The 10,102-nt window shown below is 36.3% G+C and overlaps 1 protein-coding gene across 3 annotated transcripts in view; it reads left to right on the plus strand.

The window, feature by feature from the left end:
• DR1 (down-regulator of transcription 1) overlaps nt 1-8,796 on the plus strand; it is a 19,558-nt gene extending 10,762 nt beyond the window's left edge. Inside the window, exons 2-3 of one of the 3 annotated variants that reach the window (XM_007468100.1) lie at nt 513-676; nt 8,112-8,559. In XM_007468100.1, the coding sequence (XP_007468162.1) occupies nt 513-676; nt 8,112-8,258 (311 nt within the window). In that variant the 3' untranslated portion in view covers nt 8,259-8,559. Of the gene's footprint in view, nt 1-512; nt 677-8,111 lie in introns of all 3 variants that reach the window. The other 2 variants (XM_007468102.1, XM_007468101.1) reach the window with 2 other exon arrangements.
• Nucleotides 8,797-10,102: the final 1,306 nt, after the last annotated feature.

Consider the following 10,102-nt stretch of genomic DNA (forward strand, 5'->3'; position numbering starts at 1 on the left):
CCTGCTGAAAGTTAGAGCATGTGTTACCAGCCTACTTTTTCTAAGCCAAATGGTACAAAATATGTTTTATTAACAAATATATTCCAAATATTTGCTTTTTTTGTATTCTTTGAGAAAGTGATGACTTAATGGTTGATTTACTATGAGTGGTATAGGAAAAATGTTTTCTTACTAAAACCACATGTTCTTACATTGGACTTTTTTTTTCCTCCAGGAAATGCTTTGGTTTTTAAAAAATTAGAAAGAAAAGGAAAAATGAAGGCCAGTGCCTTGAAATGTTCCTTAAGTTTTAACTAATTTGCCATCTAATATTAAGAAAGTTTGATAAAATATTTTGTCTTAGCCATACCGATGATTGTTGTGCAGCTATAAAATAGGTAAAATTATTAGAAAGCAACAACCTTCCACTCCAACACCCAGCCCAAAACCCTCACCAAACTTAATGTTCCATAGGTGAGAGAAAAAGTTGTGTTTTACCACTTTTTTATGTTTTCATATTTTCATTTCCCCAGCACTAGAAAGTTTAGGCTTTGGCTCTTATATCAGTGAAGTAAAAGAAGTCTTACAAGAATGCAAGACAGTAGCATTAAAAAGAAGAAAGGCCAGTTCTCGTTTGGAAAACCTTGGCATTCCTGAAGAAGAATTATTGAGACAGCAACAGGAATTATTTGCAAAAGTAAGTAACACGTTTTAAATTATTTTCATCTGAATCTGACCCTTTTTGCTAACCAAAATCATACTGGTTTCTAAAATCATTTCCTTAGTCAACATACGTACCCCCAAAATTTTCTTTCTGTGGCTGATTGATTGATTATAGAGCCTGATGTTAGGTCTGGCTAGTTTTTTACTTTATGTAAAAGCAAATTTTTGCAGCAGCCTGTTTTCTGAGGAGAACAACTCCAAATAACTACTGAGATTTTATTTTGATGTTTTTTCAGGCAGAATGGCCATTTAAAAGCATGAAACGTATACCTAAACATTCTTAAGATTTAAAATGATAGACTGGTGAGAAAATATTGTATCAAATTTTTAGACGAATGGCATATAAGAAAAATCTGATTAACATCTACTTTGTAGTTAAATTAGATCTTTAATACACCTTTAAAACATTCTAATCTTAAAAACTTTGAAGGGCCAGTGGAGCAGAGAGAGGGAGAAAACTTTTCTCCTTTCTTGCTTGTCACAGTTCTAATGTCCAGTGTGTGAAGGATTAACAACAAGTACTAATATCCCTTTATTTTTTAAGAAAGGAGGGGGGCTTCCCTACTGGCGCAGTGGTTGAGAGTCCGCCTGCCGATGCAGGGGACACGGGTTCGTGCCCCGGTCTGGGAAGATCCCAATGCCGCGGAGCGGCTGGGCCCATGAGCCACAGCCTCTGAGCCTGCGCGTCCGGAGCCTGTGCTCCGCAACGGGAGAGGCCACAACAGTGAGAGCCCACGTACCGCAAAAAAAAAAAAAAAAAGAAAGAAAGGAGGGGACCACAGGGAGCTGGGACTGAATGGAATTTGTGGCTAGCCTCTTAGAATTTCACCAATGTTATCTCTGTACCATCTTCTGGGCCTGCCTTGGCCCATCCTTAGAATCCTGGGTACCTTATTCATTCCCTTCCAGGTCCCCTTGGTGGCAAAATAGAAGCAAGCTCTGTAACACATTTCGGAGCTATCCTCTGTGGAAGATCATATTTTCCAAAGATGACTGCTATAGTATATCTCACCCCTCGTGTTCTCCCCATGGTTCACTGTTCCTTGGTGTTATAGTAGAGGCAGCAAAGGCTGGCAGCATTTATTACCTAATAAAAATAGCTAGGGATGAAGATAAGGGGATGCACAAGCCCACACTGCACAGCTTCCACGTGAAGTGAATAGGCACTACAACCAGTATGCACACATACCCCATGCTGATGGCAAAGACCAACACAAAAAAGCTTTTCATCAGTGCTTTCCACTCAGGCATGGGATGCAACACCTAGAATACCTACAGGTATGTAGGGCAAGAGCAAGAGGAAGAAACTGAGAGAGAAAAATTGGCGTTTCCTTCTTCTCTACCAGGTTCCTTGAAGCTGGGGAGAAGACAGTTACAGAGTACAGTGATTCTTGAATGTGACTGAATATTTACTCCACATAAGACTGAGAGCTTAATAATCTGATTATTAAGAATGCAAATCACTGTTCAAGGCAAAATTTATCAGCTGGGGCTGAGGTACCTTAACGGTATTTTTACTTTCTCTTCTCTGTACCTCCTCCCCACCTACCCTGCAAAGGCAGGGGCAAGGAATTATGAACTTGAAAATTTATGATAACAGCTTAAAAAATAATCCATTCCATTTTTGGGTACTACTAAAGTGCTCAGATTGCTCAAGCAAACTGTCTATATGTAAATACTTTTTTGAAATAAAGCATTTGACTGACTTTCCAGTGGGAAGATCTTGAAAGTTAGACCTAAATCGTTGGGCCAGAGGTTGTTCTATGGCAAACAGGATGTAAAATATGGAGTGTTTTAGTTCCATAGATATACTTATTTCATCATGGGAATAGAGCTGTATGTCTGTCCCTACCATTAGTCTGTAAGTTCCCTGAGGGCAGGACCCATTATTAGTTGTATCTCTAGCACCCACCTAACATGGTAACTAGCACAGGGGGAGTATTCAATAACTATTTGTTGAATGGATGACTGAGTTGGGTTGGTAAGTCAAGGAAGCACAGAACTCTAGGGGTGGAAGAGACTTTTGAAAATCATTTACTTCAACCTTGATCTTCCAGACTACAATTCTGAGGTTCAAGGAGGTTAAAGAACCTATTCACCATTATTTTAAAAAAAAGAGGGGAGAAGGTGATGTTGTTTTCCCCTACAAAGTTCTGGCTTCTCATTTGAAATTGAAAGACAGGTTTGGTTTGAATAGAATAAGAATTGCTACCGGTTACTGTAATTACTATTAGAACTGGGAAATACCATTTTAGGTCATCTCTTCCAGATTAGTACCATAACTGATCTCTTTGCAGTCATAACAACCAGTTTGGTTTATATTTAAAAGCATTTGAATTTTAAGTGTTATCAAGCGCTAGACAGCAGATACCACTTAAACTAATAAGGAAGATAAAAGCTTACCAACATTTGAGTTCTAAACATGTGTTAATCATGTTGCCAAGTAATTTACCAGTATTATTTCATTTAATCCTCACAACAACCTATGAAATAGGTGCTAAAGTGGAAAAAGCCTTTGAGGCAGGCATGAGCACCTGCAAACAGTGTTATAATCCATATGAATATGAGGTACCAAATGAGGAGTGATAATTTTTTTTAAAAGCTAATGGCAGACTTCCCTGGTTGTTCAGTAGTTAAGAATCTGCCTGCCAAAGCAGGGAACATGGGTTCGAGCCCTGGTCCAGGAGGATCCCACATGCTGCGGAGCAACTAAGCCCATGCACCACAACTGCTGAGCCTGCGCTCTAGAGTCTGCGAGCCACAACTACTGAGCCCATGTGCCACAGCTACTGAAGCCCGTGCGCATAGAGCCTGTGCCCTGCAACAAGAGAAGCCACCGCAGTGAAAAGCCCACGCCCTGCAATGAAGAGTAGCACCCACTCTGCAACTAGAGAAAGCCCGCGCACAGCTAGACTAGAGAAGTCCTGCATACAGCAACAAAGACCCAACACAGCCATAAATAAATAAATTTATTTATTAAAAAAAAAAAGAGGCATGAAATAGCAAGGTGTCTTTAAAAAAAAAGCTAATGACTATTATTTATTGAGTCTCTACTATTGCAAATCACCTACAGGGTGCCAAAGGAAATATTTGATAAAAGGAAAATGATGCTCTGCTAAATACTTTATATACTTTGCAGAGTTCTTAATGAGTAATACAAATTTTACTATACACATTTATTCCTTAAGAAACAGACTCAGAGATAGAGAAGCTTGCATGAGATCAGATCATTTGTTCTACAGATATTTATTAAAGTCTTCACTATTTACCAGATAATAGTGCTAGGTGCTAGGCTTCTAACAGTATAAAAAAGAGACATGGTTCCTATCATTATGAAGCTTAGTACTGGGAAGGATTGACTTAAGCAAATGAAAGGGTAAATACCTTTTGACTCCAAAACCTGTTCTCTTTCTACTATACTGTGCTAATGCTCTAGCCACCATTTTGTTTGCTTAAATTTATTTTGGAACTTTTAAGTGAAATGAACATGCTTTATCATTTCTAGGGCAAAAAGATGAATGAAAAATAACTGACTGACTGCCATATCTGTCTTCAGCTCTCTACCCTTGTCATCTATTTTGTTTTGTTTTGTTTTTTTCCCCTTATCTCCCTTCTTTCTTGCCCTGACCTATGGGTGAAAATACCCTAGTATTTCTTTGCTATTGTGAGAAAAATCAGAAGAGAAGTAAAATTATAGCAGCCACTTAGTACTTTTTTCCCTAGAGCATAAAGTACTTTAGTCTTAAATATAAAAGGAACTGATAAATTATTGTAACATCTTTTTCATAACTTTCATTTCACTTAATCATTTAGACTTTATTTTATATGCCAAAATAGCCTCATTTGAAGCTATCTTTCACTGTTAGCAGAAAATATTTGAAAAGGAGGTAATCTCTAATATGTTGAGATTAAAGTTAGCTGTAAATTATAAATCAGTTATTTTAGTGTGTGGAAGTGGGAAACTTAAAACACAATGATAATCTCCAGAAGAAGTGAATTAGGAAGTATATGCCTACTTACTTCTCTTTCACTCTTCCATTTCAGAAGGAAAATACTTGGGATGGATTGGGTGAGAAGCAAAAGGGAAAAAAAGAAAGCAGAATAAATATACTGAAATTTTTAATTTGTGGAAATGAATACAAATAATATTTACCAATCAACATTGATTTTAAAGACACTGGAATGCTTTTATGTTCAGAGAGAAAAGTATGGGTGCTGATATGGGGTGATGATACCTAAAAGTCAGTTAAATTTTTAGTGTAACCAGTACATGTCTTTGTAGATCATTGAGCAAACTACAAGATAAAGCAACTTTGCAATAAGACCTGTGTAGAGACTTGAAATTATTTGAATTATCTTTTCTGTGCCACAAAATTGTATCAATTTATAGTTGATTAGGCCACAAAGTAGGTATTAAGTTGATTAAATCAATGTATTTGGTTTGCCCTACCATTTTCAAGTATTCTCTGTGAAGCGTTCTTAGTCTATTTTGAACTCTGGGTATTCCTGTGATAAAAGTAAACATGTCTGTGTGTTATGGAAATATTTTCTATATTTCTTTATAAAAATGGGTAGAAGTAGTTACTAGAATACCTGGTCTTTAATTTCCTAAACAAACACAAAAAACGTTTTTGTCTTGTAGGGAAGGTATAATATAGGTATATTAACAGCTGTATTATGAGGTTGACTAGTCTCATGAGGAAGATGTAAAGAGATCCCCAAGTACAGAGATATCACATTAGATTTTAATGATATAGGAGTGTGCCAGTTACTAAGCAATCATCTCAGCATGAAACCCTCCTTTCTATGTTCTGCTTTGAGACTGGGCCCAGTACTCTGCAAACCACGTTTCTGTTTTCTAGCTGACTTCCTTTAGACTGTGCTGCCAGTAGGGGGCTCGAGAGGGAGATTACAGGGCTGGGTGGAAGAAGGCACATGTTCCTTTCTTTTACTTTCAGTTGGCTTCAGGTTCCTTTGAGCAACCCAGCAATGCATCACCCTGGCTGCATCATTTTTTTCCTGTAGTGGGAACTGAATCTGGTTTGCAGTTTCTCTAATACAGAAGCAGCCTGAACATGCATCCCCTTCCTCAAGGATTTGGGTCTCAAACCTTGAGGCCCTCCTCTAAGCTCAGAGATGGTAGTAGTACCAGCTGATTTATGCCCTTTCTTCAGAAGTCTTGAGTTTCATTTCCATGGGTTGCTCCTCTAAGCTTCCAAGTTTTAAGAATCCCAGCCTGTTCCCTTGTTTCCCCCAGTTTTAGGGTTGGTGGCTGCTTCCTGTAGTTGCCACCCACATATCTTAGTGTTCATTTCTTGCCTTTTCAGTTACCTAGTTACCACCTTTATACTTGGTTAATAATCTTTTATATGACATTCTTTCTATTTCCCTGACTAGTGTAACTTCTATCTCCTGATTAGACCCTGAACGATACTGGAAGGAATCAGGAACAAACTTAATGGAGAAACTAGTATTTCAGTTTGACTTGAAGGAAGAGTGGAATTTCAGTAGGTGAAAATCAGATTTCAAATAGAATGACTATCAGCATGAGTAAAGGTAGAAAAAGTGGGAGGGTATGATGTATATTTAGGAAACACTTTATGTTTATCTAGGGGTTTTTTTGTTTTTTTCTTTTTGGAGCACAAGACAAATGTTTTGAAGGAATATTAGAGAAATACATTGGGGCAGACAGTAATTTGGAGGGTCTTGAACTCTAGGCTGAGAAATTTGGACTTAATTGGCAACAAATGATTTTTTTTTAATTACAGTTTAAACAAATTTATTTATTTATTTTTATTTATTTATTTTTGGCTGCATTGGGTCTTCATTGCTGAGCGCAGCTTTCTCTAGTTGCGACGAGCGGGGGTTTCTTCATTGCAGTACACAGGCTTCTTATTGTGGTGGCTTCTCGTTGCAGAGCATGGGCTCTAGGTGCCCAGGCTTCAGTAGTTGTGGCACGCGGGCTCAGTAGTTGTGGCTCGCAGGCTCTAGAGCGCAGGCTCAGTAGTTGTGGCACACAGGCTTAGTTGCTCCGAGGCATGTGGGATCTTCCAGGACCAGGGCTCGAACCCATGTCCCCTGCATTGGCAGGTGGATTCTTAACCACTGCACCACCAGGGAAGTCCCTAAATGATTTTTTTTTTAAGTGTAGTAATTTTCCCCTAGGAATGTTTGGGTAATACATTCATGACAGATTATTAAGAAAAGTTAGGAATTTACATGGTAAAATCTTAAGGTTGTGCTGAGCCTCATTGTTTTCCCACAAAACATTCATCCAGTCAGAAACTACTGGGGGCCTGTATGTTGGGAATGCAACAATGAATATGGAAACATTTTCTATTCTCCACTCTAGTGGAGAAAAAAGATGTATACTTACGTAATTAGAGAACAAAATGGATAGGTATGGGAATGCATAGAGAATTACAGAATATGAAATAGAGCAGAAAATGTGACCTAGAAGGACCAAGAAAAACTGAAAACTGATGTGTGTTATAAATGATGACTAGCAATTGGCCATTCATAAAGGAGGGTATGAGCCAGGCTTAAAGAATAACTCTGAGAAAAGACCAATGGAGAAACAACACTGTTTTGGTAAACTTTAATGGGAAATGATATGATCTTTTCAAAAACAGATTCATTTTTTCCTTCTTGGTGTGGTTTTTCTGCTAATGGAAGGCATGTAATGCATATGTATGCATCTTGGTTTCTTAAATCCTGTGGTGGTTTTTATAGAGGATATTTCAAATGAATGGATTTTAATTATCCCACTTAAATTCAGTACTGGATAAATAATTTTCACTAGTGTGTATGTGGGAAGAGTATGTTCTTTGTGTGTACATACGTGCGTATTTACAGAGAGAGGGGAGAGGGACAGAGGAAGAAAGAGATGTATCTATAGAGTAGGGAACTGTGATAGAAACTTAAAAGAAATATCAAGGTAGCTGGTGCATTCACGTACAGTACTTTTCCCTAACAGAGGTATTGTACTAGTGAACTTTTAAGCCACAGAAATAATTTTTAGATTGCAAACGTTTACGTCAAAATTATGAGTTGAGAGGACAGAAGAATCAAGTGAAACAAAAGAGAGAGAAACAGGGAAAAGGAACCAAAGAGTGAATGTTGTGATTTTTCTTTAAATTTTTTTAGGTTCTTCAGTTGAACCATTATGTAGCATAAAAGGAAACTTTTATCGAAAATTTTTATGGAAAGTTTTGGAAACTCTACTTAAGAAAATTGAAAAGAAGCAATCTCTAATTATATTTTCTTATAGAGTTCATATTGTCCTCATGTACAACAACTATATCGTGGTTGGAAAATATCCAAATTTGATAATGACTGAGTTTATGAAAGTGTGCATATTGTACGTTTTTTTAAAAATTACTATTTTTTTTAATGTTTTTTGTGTTTAGGCTAGACAGCAACAAGCAGAATTAGCCCAACAGGAATGGCTTCAAATGCAGCAAGCTGCCCAACAAGCACAGCTTGCTGCTGCTTCAGCAAGTGCATCCAACCAGGCAGGATCTTCTCAGGATGAAGAAGATGATGATGATATCTGAAATTCACCAGCTGAGTTTTTATTTCCTCTATAAATGTTTTTCCCTGCACAAGAAAACAGTGAAAGAAATGCTTATCTGTAATTTTGTATGCATCTTGGTGGACTTGCCATTGGTATTCTAGGGATGTCTGCCGTTAAGTTTCATCTATTGTGTGCTATTCATGTAAAAACTGTCTCTTCTAACTATTGAAAATTTAAGGCTCAGTATAATATCAATTTTGAATTTTTAATGGTGTTTATGAAATTTTAGATAGCAGTGAGTCCTTTATTTCATCAGTAAACAGTGTTACAGAAAACTTCAAGTTTATAAAAATACAGTGAAATTTATACAGAAGCTCTAAATCTTCATTTGCATTTCCTCTGCCCTTTTAACTAAACTAAAAATTGGGAATTTTAAATTATTGGGGGGGAGGTGCTATGTGATGCAGTAGATATTAGATCAGGCTGGTGAAAAAACAAAGAGTTCAGTTCTGTAGTATTTGGATTTTTTGTCTTTTAAAATGAGTATATATACAGGCACTAAATATATATGCTCAGATGAATATACTTGTTTTAAAAAATCTCAAACAAGACATTCAAAAACTAGGGTGAGTATGTTCAGTAGTAGTTGTAAAATTTGGTAGGTTATGTTTTGATTTTGTTTTTGTTTTATGTAGAGGTAAAAACTAAAGTTTTATTATAGCATAATTCATCTTGAGCTACACTATTACATTTCAAAGACTGCCCCGTTTTGAGGACTGTCATGATTCTTAGTATTTCACTCCAATGATTGTTAATAATATTACTTGCTTAGTCCATCCATGTTTATTGGAACTTGTGAAACAATTGCTTAGGTTCCATTGGTTTAACTAAGGTTCATGAAATTCAAACCTTTGCTGGGGGAAAGAAATGAAAGTTAATGAGCATGCTTGCTATAAGACGGATTTTTTTGTAATTTAACTTGTAGTCATAGTTTACTTATTGTTTGTTTTTAGCATTACTTTTACAATTTCTTGACTAGATGGCCTAGAGTGTCCAATGCTTCCTTTTGAAATGGCATCATTGTCTCCATCATAATTGAGCTTTAAAAAATGATTGTTTTATTTTGTTTAAGAAAGTGTATTAATTGATAGCCCTATATGAAACATCGTTTCAACCTGCTCATTACAAGGGAAAAGCTTTAATTTGGTTCCAGTAAATAAACTGTGGTAGTGATTTTTATAGGAATCCAGTGTGTTGAAGAACTGGCCTATTGTTTGTATGTTGAAAACAGAATGGAAAGCCACTTAAGATAGTATGAAGTAATCTAAATTCCTATGTCAGTTGCCAAATCATTTAAATTTGTATATTCACCAGGTCTAAAGACAGATGGCGGATGCCAGGATTCCAATTTTAATTGAAGAGCTAAATAAGTAAAGTTTACAAGTATTAGATTTCTTAATGATCATATTTTGCAGTTTTAGAAAAGGTGAAATATTGTCATACATTTATTAAATACACTTCTTCCATGCCACAACTAAGTGAATCTTGCTTAGTGTTTTGAGTTGAAGTTGGTATTGAATCCATGAAGTGCATTTGGACAAAATAGAAGGGATTGTTTTTTTAAAAGTTTAAGTACCAAAGGTAGTCTAGTCTAAGAAATAATAAGTTAATAAGTGTTGGCTTTTCTAACTTGTACTGTAACATCCTTATACTTTCTATTTTAAGTATATCTGTTTCTTATGTAAACAACTTAGATATTTTTCCATACTTTTTTTTTTGATGCAGAGTTCAGGTTAATTAATATTTTACTGCATCTGATAATGTATTATATGTTTGAATCCTAGTGACTTTTCATTTTGACATTCTTGTAATTTTCATATGCTA

The sequence above is a fragment of the Lipotes vexillifer genome, unplaced genomic scaffold (assembly GCF_000442215.2).
Source record: "Lipotes vexillifer unplaced genomic scaffold, Lipotes_vexillifer_v1.1 scaffold905, whole genome shotgun sequence".
In the NCBI taxonomy this organism is placed as follows: Eukaryota; Metazoa; Chordata; class Mammalia; order Artiodactyla; family Lipotidae; genus Lipotes; species Lipotes vexillifer.